This window comes from Pempheris klunzingeri, chromosome 14, assembly GCF_042242105.1.
Source record: "Pempheris klunzingeri isolate RE-2024b chromosome 14, fPemKlu1.hap1, whole genome shotgun sequence".
In the NCBI taxonomy this organism is placed as follows: domain Eukaryota; kingdom Metazoa; phylum Chordata; class Actinopteri; order Acropomatiformes; family Pempheridae; genus Pempheris; species Pempheris klunzingeri.
In genome coordinates this window covers 21,569,732-21,583,174 of record NC_092025.1, presented here as the reverse complement: position 1 = coordinate 21,583,174, position 13,443 = coordinate 21,569,732, and the positions used below count along the sequence as shown (strand labels likewise).

Below are 13,443 nucleotides of genomic sequence, written 5' to 3'. Positions count from 1 at the left end.
CCAAGCACGACATATGGATAGTTGTCGTTACCATAGAGATAAAAGCAGTTGTTCTTCTTATTGTTTGGATGTTTTGGCAGCTAGTGGGCTAGCTTACATGAGCGTTAGCGCCACCTAGTGGACGGGAGTAGGAAGGGAAAAAAATATTATTTCGACGTTGTCTGTTTCTTTTAATCATATCCCATTCCCAAGAAGACCTCCTAACGCACTGTACTATTATTTTTATTATTATTATTATTATTTCGTTTTATGAACAACGGACAAAGACCACTCACACTCACATAACACTTGGTGGCGGTAATTCGTCACCAAATAAAAACGAAGAAGAAGCCGTGGGAGGCGGAACCAGTCGCCGACGTCTCGGAGCCAATCAGACTTCCTGGCGGGTCCTGGGCTGTTGTTGTGCTGAGTTGTCACAGTTTTCTAAAACATTATAACGTTATTGTACAGCATGGCGTCGTTTGTGACTGAAGTGCTAGCCAGCTCTGGCAAACTGGAGAAAGAGGATCTGTCCGGGAAAATAAGCAAAATGTCGCGCAAGGTGGAAGATACAAAGGTAACCCCCAGCTAGCATAGCATTAGCCACCCCGAGTAAAGTTTGAACTAGTTAGCTGTTAGCGCTAATATTGAAAATGTGTGAAACTTAGCTCATCCTTTGAATAACATTAGGTAGATTTTATACGAAGCTCCCCTCAGCTCTAAACAAACATAAAGAAAAACAAAGCGTTCAGTCCGGCGAAATTCAGTGCGGGTTTGATAGCTAGGCTGTTAGCTAGCCATATGTGGTGCAGACTCAGTGGCAACATCTGACTACGTGGCTTATTATTATATTCAGTAAAACTAATGTTAGACAAGTTTAGGACACATTTAAAACATTAAGAAAATATCCTGGCATTAGCTGTAAGTAGGTTGGTTTATCGACGAAGTATCGATCTGAATCGCCAAAAATGACATTTAGCTTCTCCTCAGCTGTATGACTTATTATCAGAAACTTGAAGAAACTGGTGAAAAGTAAAGTAATATACTTAAATAAGTATACTTATATAAACTGCAAACAGTTATTCTTTGGGCTTAAAGCAAAAGTCTATTTTGTTATGATTCAAGGATTAACACTGTTTTTCTCATAGGAAGAAGTATGTGACATGATAAACAAGAGGTACAGTGACTTCCTACCAAGTCTTCAGGGATCCGAGGAGCTAATGGTGCAGGTTGATGAGGTCTCCAAAGAAATGGATGTCCTTAAAAACTGCATTGAGAATGAGGTACATGTGGAAATGTTCAGAAATTAAAGTAATACTGAAGCTAAGTCCCTTAAAAGAGCAGAATAGACCGGGTTCAGCTCTACTGAACGCGGATTTACAGCAGTGCCATAGTTTTTTAACTGTTTGGAGTTTGTGTTTGTGGACACAGGTGCAGCAGAATATCCACGTGGCTGTGGCCGAGTATGCAAAGCTGAAGCAGCAGCTGGAGAGAAATACTATCATCATAGCAATGCTAGGACACCTAAAAGAGGTATGACACGTATCACAGTTTATTAAGTAAAATATAATGTAATGTGTAGTGACAAAGTGATAGTTTTCACATGACTCAAGTGGCCAGATTATCATGATATCATTTATAAAATAGAGAAATCATAAGGGTGCTAATGTCACTTTCTTGAGAGAAACTTTTCTATTGATAGTAATAGATGCCGTTATATGTCCTGAAAAGAAATATAATAGGTTTGTGAAAGCCATATACTCAATAGAAGTCATCTGAAAATATATTAGCAGCATTTTGAGCATCCATAATTTTGTTTGAATGTTGCAATAATTCTGGTATTTTCTGTGTGACTCAGTTTCACAATGCAATGGAGGAGTTCAACAAAGCTTTACAGGACAAGAAGTATGTTGATGCAGCCAACCAGCTGGAAAGGGTAAGAGCTGCTACATCATGTCCACGGACACAACTTTACATCTGCTCCGAATCAGGGCTGAGTGGTCAGTGGGAATCCAGTATAATGACACAGCTAATCCCTCTTTATGTACAGTGAATTTGATCAGACAGGCTGTCAGCTTCCCCTGTAATACACCTTAAAGTAGAACAAAACAATCACATGTTACCCGACAAACAACAAATCACTGTCCGTTAGTGTTGTGTGTAGCTTGTTTCCCAAAAGAGGAACACACTCCACTCAGAACATGGCTTTAATTTATTAAAGAAAAGGACTCAGATGTTGGAAGAATAGTTGTAAATGGGACACAGAATAAGCTAAAGCCAAATGTCAACACTGTCAGAAAATAGGGCACTGTTACAAGATTAGTGCAGCTGCTTTCCTATGTACACCTTAATGTATTTTTTTTTTCCAGGCAAGGACCAGTGTGGATTCACTCAAAGGCTGGAAGACCTCTCAGCTGCCGCTGCTGAGTGCTCTCAGCTCCGAGTTGACAGTGCAGAGAGAGAACTTAATTTACCACCTGGGAGATGAATGGAAGCGCCTCGTCATCTGGAGATTACCGTCCTCAAAGGGTAGGACCTCCTCCTCTGATAGTGATCATACACAAGACTGTACAGGTTGCAAACTAATATTCATTGGCTCTAATGATTCATCTAATGATTGCAGTATTTCCAGTTATTATCTCAAGAGAATCAGAGAACAGTGTCAGTGATCCCTCCCACGTAACTTGTACAAAACTGGTAACAATGGCAAAGCTGCCATTGTGAGATTTCTTAATGAGTATATTTCAAAATCATGACTGAAAACCCATGTGATTGTGAGGCATTAGTAATGACTGTTGGGTGTTTACCACCAGAGCCTGCAGGCCTGAAGTCCTTCCTGAAGGTGGAGCTGAACCTGAGCCATGCTTGCAGTAAGGACGGTGATCCGAAGCCAGCTGCTCTGCTCTGCAGCGTCCTGCAAGCTCTGGCCATCCAGGGGGACCTTCAGCATAAGATCAAACTCTTCAGTAAGCGCAAGCAACGCCTCTCACTGTTAACTGTCCAGAACTTTGACAATCTATTAAAAATGTGTTTGTGTAGATCGATCGATCTACCTCTCCGGCACAATGTTTTCAAGATCAGAACCTGCTCAGCACTGGTTTTCGTTGTTGTCATCCAGGTCAGGTGTTGGTGAAGACCATGTTGAAGCCGTTGGTGGTGTACCCGTCACTGTCAGTGAGGGTGAGCGAGCAGCAGGGCGAGGGAACCATCCTGGCCTTACAGTGTTTGGAGGAGAGCCACGAAGAGAGATCCACTCCTTCACAGGTCTACAGCAAACTGCTCCTGGTGCTCAAGACGCTGCACTCACACCTGCTCGGTACAGTATGGCCTGTCCATATAGAAATTATATGTATGTGTGTGTGATTTAGGATTCTCATTCCCCAGACTTTCAATTGTTTGAATATTACACAATGAGTGTTAGAAAGCCAAGTCACATTTGTCAATCTGTTGCTTTTCAGATGTGTGTATTGGTGATAAAAAGCTCTCGGCTATCTTGGGGGAGCTGATTTGGGAGGAAATTTCCCAGTGCATCATCCACGAGTGTCTGCTCTACTCCATCCCCACCAACAGCAGCCAGCTGGAGAAATACAACACTGTATGGACCTAACTGTAGTTTGTGTAGTATAATAATGTTGTAACGCATACAGAGAATAAACAGGGGTCACCTGTTCCCAGCCAAGAATCACCTATAGACAGTAATTGTGTCTTTTGTCTAGCTGTTCAAAAAGTTTATTCAGTCTGTGTAACACTAGTGTCTGTTTATGAGAGTTACATTTTTACTGAGTATGTTTTTATCTTTGTATTTATATTGAAGGTGATCACGGAGACGGAGGACTTTGAGAAGTCTCTGAAGGAGATGGAGTATCTGCAGGGTGATTCCACGGACCTCCTCAAATATGCCAGGGATGTCAACTGTCACTTTGCCAGCAAGAAGTGCAAGGACGTCATCGTGGCCGCCCGCAAACTCATGACCTCCAAGATGCACAACACTGTCAAAGTACGTGTGAGCTGAGGCTGAATGTCTTAGTGAATAAACCAGAGACTGGTGATTTTCACTAAAGATGATGAAAGATGCACTTTCACTTTCACTCATGAGGAATTTATTTCCTTTGAGGCAACAAAACATGTTACATGAAACTCCTGCAGTTGAACTTTAAACCCACTATAAACAGACTAGAAGAAGCTTGCACGCTTAGCATCATTAAAAGTAAAGTTAGTGTTCTTAATAATACACTTTTTGTCAGATTCAGTGAATATCTACTCATGGTCAGCTAGCTGTCCATTCTTTGTGTTCTCTAAAAGAAAAAGAAAATGCGTTTAATAAAAAATACATGTATAGATGATAAATGATATGATGAATGAATGTTCACTGCACTGCACACCAAATTTGCCTAATATATCACCTAAAATCTCCAGACGCTCTGTGTCTGTCTTATTTAACTGTCCAGTTTTTGTCCTCTGTTAGATCACACCAGACTACAAGCTGCGTCTGCCCAAGCTGCCTGCTCCAGGTTCACAGGTGAAGCTGAAGCAGGAGAGCACAAAGGAGGAGGTGATCATGGAGAACACCAAGCAGCTGTCTGTGTGGAGTATGTGTCTGCCGGCCTGTCGCATCAGTGAGTCAGTGCAGCAGCTGATGGACCTGGCACTCAACACCCTGTGTGAAGCCGTCGGAAGCTCCACACAATGGTACGTTACTGTGCTACGGCGTGTTTGTTGTCAGGCCACCAGGCAGGGAGGATCGAGGCTTGGGATGGGACTGGAAAACCAGTTCCAGTTTGTCTAATAGATTGGAAATGTACCTCTGAGCTTCTCAGTTCCTTTTATTGATGACGGGCGTCAATGCTGCAGGAAGAAGGAATCATGGCAGAGAGGAAGAGACTGTCCAAAACGTGTCTCCATTTTTGTAGAAGAAGAAAGGTTATATCCTTTTAAGAAAATGAGCCTTGTAATTTATTTTAACATAGTTAGTCAGACATGGTGGTCACACAGACTCAGAGATAATACAACAGTGGCGTTGATGCTGAAAACCTGTGTAGGCTTACTTTGTTTCTACCCAGACAATTGATCAGGAATCGATAAAGAATGAGACCAATTAGCAGAATCAATAATGGAATTGGTATCAATAAAATTGTATCAACTCCCATCCCAAGTAAAGGCTCATCAGAACAGTGAATAAGTGTTGTAAAATATAACTAATCTTTGTTATTGTTCTTCGCAGTGCATTACAGCTCTTCTTCACTGTGAGAAACATCTTCCAGCTGTTCTATGATGTTGTACCGACATATCACAAGTAAGAGGGTCTCCATCACACAGCTGGCAGCAGATCAGACCAGCACATTTCCCCTGAAGACTCACATGACTCACTTGTTGCCCTGCTGCTCCATCTAGGGAGAACCTGCTCAAGTTCCCTCACCTGGCTGCCATCCAGCATAACAACTGCATGTACCTGGCCCACCACCTGCTCACCCTTGGCCACTATTTCAGAGCTCACCTGCCACAGCTGCTCAGCGAAGGCGTCGCAACTTTTGTTGACATGGTGCCTGGATTCAGGAAACTTGGTAAATGATATGTACAGTAATCTATAGATGAAATATCAATATCTAATCCGTAGATTGCTTTGAAATTCGCTGAGCACCCTTTGGTCATTTTCCACTAGGTGCCCAGTGCTTCTTGGCACAGATGAATGTCCAGAGAGCTGAACTGTTGGAGCGACTTTCCACCGCTCAAAACTTCTGCAACCTGGATGATGACGACAACTACACTGCAGCAAGCAAAGCAGTAAGACAGGTGAGAGGAAAGATATAATAATGAGATGATATGATTTTAAATGGTGATTCAGCTCTTCAGCAGAGGCAGCTCACCATGAGTCTTACAAATGCTTTATTTCTGTTCATTTCTATTATCAATGCACTGGGTCTCACTCATACAGCGATCATTTATCTGTTTGCTCAAATGCAGGTCATCCATCAGTTGAAGCAGTTGGGCACGGTGTGGCAGGACGTCCTACCAGTCAGCATCTACTGTAAAGCCATGGGCAACCTCCTCAACACAGCCATCACAGAAGTCATCGCTAAAATCATGATGCTGGAGGTTTGTTTGTTTTTTGTTTTTATTAATCACAGTCCCTCTTCAGAAACATAGGACTTGGCTTACACGGATGTAGAAGTGTTACTGTGGGAAAATAACAGAAAAAAACATTCAATCTTAAAGAATCTTTTCCAAAAACCAAATAATGACAGAGTCAGTGGCTGGCACAAGCAAATCAATGCCCATCACTAATAAAGGCCAGTTAAAAACACAGGAGGGATGAATCACCTGTCACAGCACTAAACCAATTCTTTTGGATGCAGTCCCAGGTTGATAAAATACTCAGGTACTTTAAAAACTTTATCAAGTTTAAACACTAAAGAATGACAGAAAAATCCTATTATCTTGATAAGACATGATGATGATTTACTGATAAATAAGGATTTTCTTTCTCACTCTGACTGCAGGATATTTCCTCTGAGGACGGGGAGCACCTCCACACTCTGTGTCAAACCCTCATCGAGGAAGGTCCGCTGGTCTTCATCCCTCTGGCTGAGGAAAACAAGAACAAGAAATACCAGGAAGAAGTGCCGCTCTATGTGAGGAAGTGGGGAACCTTCAAGGAGCTGGGCATCGTGCTGCGGGCCAACCTGCAGGAGATAGTCGACAGGTAAGAGGGAAACTTGACAATAACATATTCATATTTTAGCTTATGAAGTCAGTAAAACATAGTCTGGGGTATTTGGCAGATTTGGCTGATCCAAAAAATGATCCAATCCGTGACTCAAAACCAAAACAAAGAAGGGTTTCTGGTTTCAGTCGTGATTGATCACATTGTGACTGGCTGATTTGTCTGTGATTCCTCTGCATAGGTGGGCTGACGGTAAAGGTCCGCTGGCGTTGGAGTTCTCCAGTTCAGAGGTGAAGAATCTGATCCGGGCCTTGTTTCAGAATACAGAGAGAAGAGCTGTAGCTCTGACCAAGATTAAATAGATACTCGGACCACGGGGAAGATACTACAGCACTTTTTCCTCTGAGGAAAATATGATTCACGCCTTTAATAATTTCCATTTTCTGTTTCATTAAGTGTAAACATGTATGAAGGTTGAAAAGAGTCATGGCTGCCCTGTCTGATGGAGGGGCTGTCGCTGGGGAGATATAAGCTGGTTGTAATCAATCTGTGGGATGTGTTCCTTCTCAGCTCTCCGACTGCAATCAGTCCTACAGAGATTACACAAAGGCTTCTTTACACCAGCGTCCTCAGTCATATAGCTTTGGAGGTTTACCATAAAAACCGGCTGAGCTTGTGTAACTGCTGGCCTGCCATCTGCTGACATGTGATGTCCTGTCTAGGGTAAACGTTGCTGCACATTGTTAATCAAAGTTCATCTGTAGATTTTCTGTACTGATGTCATTTCATGTCAGGAGAGAGTTTGTCTGGTGATTCGTGTTTGAACCCAAACCCTAAACGACCATTAAGCTCTGACAAAGAAACTGTGGACCTGTGTGCATCTCTTGTTAAGAGTTTTGTTGTAAAAGCCATTAGACTGATCTCTTCTATTATGTATTTATTACTTGTCCAAATAAACCAAAAGACTTATCTTTTCAGAACTGTTTCCAAACTGTTTCTTTTTAATGAATGGTGATCTAGCTGGTCAGTCTTGTTAGGAAGAAGTTGCAGCTGCCTTTATTTTTACAATTACATTTAAAAAGGACATTAGCTTGTTTATTTTTATCGTCTGTATCTTTTAAATACAGTTTCGGGTAGCTGTGGCTGAGTAGATGGAGCGGGTCATCCAAGTTTTTATTAGCTATGTGGGGTGATCCCTGCTACTCCTACCCATAATGTCCTCGGGCAGGACATTGAACCCTTAGTTGGTCCCAGTGGTTAATAACTGTTTGGAAAATGCTTCATTTTAACAGTTATGTATTCAAGGTTTTGCATGTGCTTGAATTCAAATATAATCCTTGATAAATGTTTAATTTTCATCCACACAATCACTCATAATCACTGTTGTCATATTACATGTAGTGTTTTTAGATGTGTTGATAGAAGGTTTGAGAGAGGAAATCTTTGGTTTTGATAAGAATGCTTGAATTTTACTCTTAAGAACCTGTGCGAACCCTGATTTAAAGAAGAATTCCTTTGACACGAAGCTGCAGTGCTTCGTGACGTCTGAATGACGAGCGGGGAGGAGACAAACAGCTGGATGATCAGGAAGCAGCTCCTCACTCACTCCATGTGTTCTTCATCCGATCAAACCTGATGACTCCAACAACAAAGTTAAGTTCTGGCAGCAGCAGCAGCAGCAGCAGCAGCGTTCATCTTGAGGGATGTTTTACAGAGGTATGCGATTATTTTCTCTTCTTGTGATGATGTTTCCTTTTATTTTTCAGCATATGTGATATTGTCTTTTATGTTAATACTGTTCTAATGAGAACATGTACTAGCTCTAATACTTAAAGCATCTAAAACTATGCTGTGTAGACAATAATTTTAGGGCTGCAACTAACAATTTTTAGTTTTCTGTTGATTATTTTCTCAATTCATTTTTTAATCTTGAGTGTATACAACATCAGAAACTAGTGAAAAATGTCCATTTCAGTTATTTTGATTCCAAAGTGAAGTTTCATCTCCAAGACATTTTCCTGGAAATATATAATTTGGTAATAAACAAATAAACAGATGAATTGGAGACAGTGTACAGTTGGTATCCTTGTAAGTCTTTTAGTCAGTGCTAAACTTTCAGGTCATGTAAAACATGCAAAACATTAAATCTACAAACAATTGATCATACAGAATATGAAATATCACTGTTTTAACATTTTCATAAGACAAAAGTGACTTTGCCACAATTAATTTGGCTACATCTGGACAATACTTTCTCTCTAAGCCTTCTAGCAAATACAGTCAGTAATCTTCTCAAATCCATCGCGTTCCTTGGTGTTTCTCCGATTAATTTCTGGGATTAGTGATAATCCCTACATGTGTAATGAGTTGTAGCAGAGACTGAGGCACTGATGAGCCCATTGATCGGACTGGTGAAACCTCTTGTTGTGCTGATGAGGAGGTGAAGCAACATTTGCTGTCGTTACATCGTCACAGGGGTTGTGTCTCAGAGCACAATATCAAGAGGAGGTTAAGTGGTCAACTACATGGGAATGGATTAATAAGAAGAAGAAGAAAAGAAGAATTTATTTGTGTAGCACCTTTCATACGTAAAATGCAGCTCAAAGTGCTTTACAGTGTGGTATCAAAGATAAACTGTAAGTCTGGTTTAATTCTGTTGCCCAAACAGAAGCAAAACCTGAGTGCTGATCAGCATCCTGAAGTCCTCAGCGATGATCTCCACTGTGATGTGCAGCAGAGAGACGCTACAGAGCGGTCAGTGCAGCAGTCACATCAGGGTGGAGCCTCGCAGGAACTCCATTCCCCCAACGCAGACTCTCACCGCTAAACACCTGCTGGCGTACCTGCCCCGACCACAGCCAGAGTCGATCCGTTATACCCCTTACACTTACAAGGTACAGCTCTCTGTGTTGTATGATCTGGTGTGTGTGTGTCTTGAGAAGGCTGCTGTCACATTCCTCTGCTTCTTTGTGTTTCCCTTAAATCTGAGTTCAACACGTGTTTGTACGAGATGATTTGAGCACCAATTGTGGTCCAGTATGCCATTTAAAGGAATGAGAAAAGGTCTGCACACTGTAACCCATGGAAGTCAATTTCAGCCTCTGTGATGAGAAAAATAAGATCCTGTAAGTCATGATGATGAGAAACTCACTCAGAAAGTCATTATTTTGAGATACAAAACTATTATTTTGTGAAAGTTTCTCATTTTTTAAGAAACAAAATCATTATTTCAAGAAGGTATCACATTATAATGACTTACAGGATCTTATTTTTTTCATTATAGTGCCGGAAATGGGCTTCCATACTGTTCTGATGTACTGATGTACTAGTGATTTATTAATTTATCAGTAGTACGTGTCAATCTAACAGAGATCTTCATCGTGCAGGATCAAACCAGTATCACACTTGATCAAGTACGACTGGAAACTTGACACCTCGAGAGCACATACACTGAGAATAGACTGTAGACTGTAACTGTGCTGTACAGCATATACATATGCTGGATTAGAGATTAGAACACTAGTCTGACCCTTCAGGACAGCTCATGGCCCCTGGCCTCAAAGACACCAGAACAAATATATTTCCTTGTACAAAATGGCCACATCACCAGTATCCACAGCCACATTTCATATTTTAGGGCAGGTTTTAGATTTGGATGAACTTCAATAGGACACAGGTTACGAATCCACTTGTTGTTTATTTGGTTATTTTGTACTTTTTCCTTCTTTTCAGGTTACAGCTAAATCCACTGTTGCTTCCATGATGAGCACAAAAAGAGCCTCTCTTAGCCACAGCTTGAACAATGCTCACTGCTCACCACCTCCCCAGGAGGCCGCTCCCCCCCAGACCCAGACTCCCACCAGTCAGTCGTCTCAGGCTCTGACTTTGTCTAAGCAAGAGCTCCCCCAGCAGCACACTATCATCGCAGCTCCTCTGGATCCAGTAGAAGAGACCTCAAAGCCTCAGCGTTTACATCGCAAATCCTCACACCTCAAGCGTTTCAGCTCCCGGTGGCAGGCGAGATGCTCCACTGGCAGCAGCAACGCTCCTGTCTCTGCAGTGGAGAAGCTGAGTGGCACAAAGAGTCACAAGAAGCGCTGTAAGCTGCTGGGCGATGAGTCCTCATTGCATGTCGCCGGCAGCAGTCAACGCCAGCGCTACGTCACCAAGGATGGTAAATGCAGGGTCAATCTGGGGCCTATTGTACACAAGAGTCGCTTTATCTCAGATATTTTCACCACACTGGTGGACCTCAAGTATCGCTGGTTCCTTCTCGTCTTCAGCATGTGCTACATTCTCACATGGGTGGCCTTTGGTGGAATCTACTTCTTCGGTGCCTGGTTGCGTGATGACATTGCACATGTTCACGACCCACAGTGGGAGGCCTGCTTCGCAAATGTTGACAGCTTCCTCTCAGCCCTGCTGCTGTCATTGGAGAGCCAGAGGACGATTGGCTATGGCTCCAGGATGGTGACAGCTAACTGCCCTGAGGGTGTGGTGCTCCTGATGGTCCAGTCCATCCTTGGCTCCATTATCGATGCTCTGATGGTGGGCTGCATGTTTGTCAAAATCTCCCGGCCACAGCAGAGAGCCCAGACGCTGATCTTCAGCAAGCACTGCGTCATATGTGAGCGTGACGAGAAGCTGTGCATGCTCTTCCGCATTGGGGATCTGAGAGAGAGCCACATGGTGGACGCCAAGATCCGGGCCAAGCTGATCAAGTCCAGGCAGACCAAGGAGGGCGAGTTCATCCCCCTGGAGCAGTCAGAAATCAATCTGGGTTACGACACTGGGGGAGACAGGCTGCTCCTGGTGGAACCCCAGACAATTACCCACGTCATCAATGAAAGCAGCCCCTTCTGGGAAATGGGGTCGGAGCGTTTGAAGAGGGGGACCTTCGAGATCATCGTCATCCTGGAGGGCATCGTGGAAGCATCTGGTTTGTGGGAGTTTTTTTTAAGTCTTGTTCTGACCACCAGTTGAAGTCATGTTCATTAGTAATGCAGCTACATTTCAAAATGTTGCATCTTCAGATCTTCTTCTGTCATAAAAAAGAGATCACAAACAGTTAAATGGTGCATCTGGTAAGAGGAATCATTGGAGCTCTGCACTCACTTTGTGTTTCAGTATCACCAACCATCCAACACAGCTCTTCTCCTTGACATATCTTTGTTTCTTTCATGACTTGATGCTACCTACTATTACTGCTATGGAATAATTACTATATACTCTGGCAGTCGTCCCACAACATAAACAGTAAGAAATGTCAGTTAGATTAGAGTTTATTCAAACCTGCACAGCTGAAAAGATTTCTTCCACAGGTTGCTGAGGATACTGGATATAAAACATGTTGTTTGGATCAGTTGTTTATCTCGTGCAGAAATAAGGATTAGCTGTGGTACAGTGAGATTTGAACCCATTGTACTCATACCCATTGTATTCGGAGTATGCTGGCCATGTGTGAGTGCTTCTCTTCTTATTGGTAGAAAAATGGTGGTGAAAGCATGGATGCGCCGCCAGAAACAGAGAAAAATAGATGTGCTTTCAAACGTATTTGCATAGAGGACAAATTAAGGTGCTGTTCTGAATTAATTTCTCAGGTGTTTTTTCTAATAAAGTGATCCGACCCCCTGATGCACTGCTGTGTTGCAGGTATGACGTGCCAGGCGAGGACATCCTACACTGAGGACGAGGTCCTGTGGGGTCACCGATTCGAGTCGTGCATTTCTTTGGAGAAAGGGGCGTTTCGTGTCGACTACAGTGCGTTTGACAAAACCTTTGAAATCCAAATGTCCCTTCTCAGTTCAAAAGACAGGAGCACGGCAAAGGAACTGGAACATTTAAAAGATGTTGGCTGAACAAAGAGTTCCTGCTTCTGTACATTACTATGGCAGAACATGAGTGACTTGCTGTGACTGTGATATTCCCTGATAAACTATAACAAACATACCTCATCAATATTAACCTCAAGGCAGCCATCATTTCTATTGTTCTGGCAGATTTGTAATTAGGTTTGCTCTTTTAGGTTTTTTATTATAATATGCCACTTAATCTTTGTCACATTATAAAATGTTTTATGTTGTGTTTAAAGAGTATTTCAGGAATAAACATCCTGCTGAACCCAGTTGTCTGTGATCATTTCTGGAAAAAAAGTAGTGACACAATATCATCTTAACTCAAAGGTCCACTTACTTACTGGCTTTTTCTGGAACTTTCAATACCCAAAATGTTCAATTCCACGGTTTTCATTTAGCAAACGAAACTGGAAAAATGTTGCAAGAATTAAAGTAGTCTTTATACTGCTGTGAGTGGCAGTGATTATTTGATTATAAGTACTGACGCATAAACATGTAAGCAGCATTTTACTGTTGTAGCTGGTTGAGATGGAGCTAGATTATATACTGTTGGCCAGCTTGATTTTTTCCCCCACATTTTTCACAACACACTTTTATCAAATGATCAGCTGAGTTACTAACTACAGCTGTCAGATGAATGTAGTCAAGTATAAAGTCACATAAAATGAAAATTCTCAAGTAAAGTACAAATAATTTAAGACCCTAGTGAAGTATAGTACATTCTACTATCAAGGTACTAATTTGTCCTTTTACAACACAAGGTCCCACAATGAACTATAAGCTGTAGCCCCTTCATGTTACATGCAAATAAGACATATATACAAATGTTTTCATTTATAATAGTACGAGATAAAGTGAAAAATAAAATGAAACAATGCATACATCTTCAGGTTCTTTGTTTGTCATGTGCACAAATCTTAAGTCTTAGGGTCCCTCCAGCAATGCTCA

The 13,443-nt window shown here is 42.0% G+C and overlaps 2 protein-coding genes across 2 annotated transcripts; both read left to right on the top strand.

The window, feature by feature from the left end:
- The first annotated feature begins 390 nt into the window (after positions 1-390).
- zw10 (zw10 kinetochore protein) lies at positions 391-7,611 on the top strand. Its single transcript, XM_070843354.1, has 16 exons — positions 391-556; positions 1,128-1,262; positions 1,411-1,512; positions 1,838-1,915; positions 2,349-2,508; positions 2,793-2,945; positions 3,098-3,295; positions 3,438-3,574; positions 3,794-3,976; positions 4,445-4,668; positions 5,201-5,272; positions 5,371-5,540; positions 5,639-5,769; positions 5,941-6,072; positions 6,477-6,679; positions 6,882-7,611. Exons 1-16 carry the CDS (start codon positions 452-454, stop codon positions 7,000-7,002), a joined length of 2,304 nt encoding a protein of 767 aa, XP_070699455.1. The 5' UTR covers positions 391-451; the 3' UTR covers positions 7,003-7,611.
- A 1,740-nt stretch (positions 7,612-9,351) lies between these two features.
- Positions 9,352-12,498, top strand: LOC139213412 (G protein-activated inward rectifier potassium channel 3-like). Its single transcript, XM_070844092.1, has 3 exons — positions 9,352-9,534; positions 10,373-11,579; positions 12,293-12,498. The coding sequence occupies exons 1-3, from the start codon at positions 9,352-9,354 to the stop codon at positions 12,496-12,498; spliced, it is 1,596 nt and encodes a 531-aa protein (XP_070700193.1).
- Positions 12,499-13,443: the final 945 nt, after the last annotated feature.

What these genes read in the sequence shown, in the direction of transcription:
- LOC139213412 (XM_070844092.1), top strand. Translation starts at nt 9,352, where the DNA reads ATGATCTCCACTGTGATGTGCAGCAGAGAGACGCTACAGAGCGGTCAG. An exon ending in ATACCCCTTACACTTACAAG is followed by an intron (nt 9,535 to 10,372) that starts GTACAGCTCTCT and finishes CCTTCTTTTCAG; the next exon opens with GTTACAGCTAAATCCACTGT. An exon ending in GGGCATCGTGGAAGCATCTG is followed by an intron (nt 11,580 to 12,292) that starts GTTTGTGGGAGT and finishes GCTGTGTTGCAG; the next exon opens with GTATGACGTGCCAGGCGAGG.
- zw10 (XM_070843354.1), top strand. Translation starts at nt 452, where the DNA reads ATGGCGTCGTTTGTGACTGAAGTGCTAGCCAGCTCTGGCAAACTGGAG. An exon ending in GCATAAGATCAAACTCTTCA is followed by an intron (nt 2,946 to 3,097) that starts GTAAGCGCAAGC and finishes GTTGTCATCCAG; the next exon opens with GTCAGGTGTTGGTGAAGACC. An exon ending in GTTGTACCGACATATCACAA is followed by an intron (nt 5,273 to 5,370) that starts GTAAGAGGGTCT and finishes TGCTCCATCTAG; the next exon opens with GGAGAACCTGCTCAAGTTCC.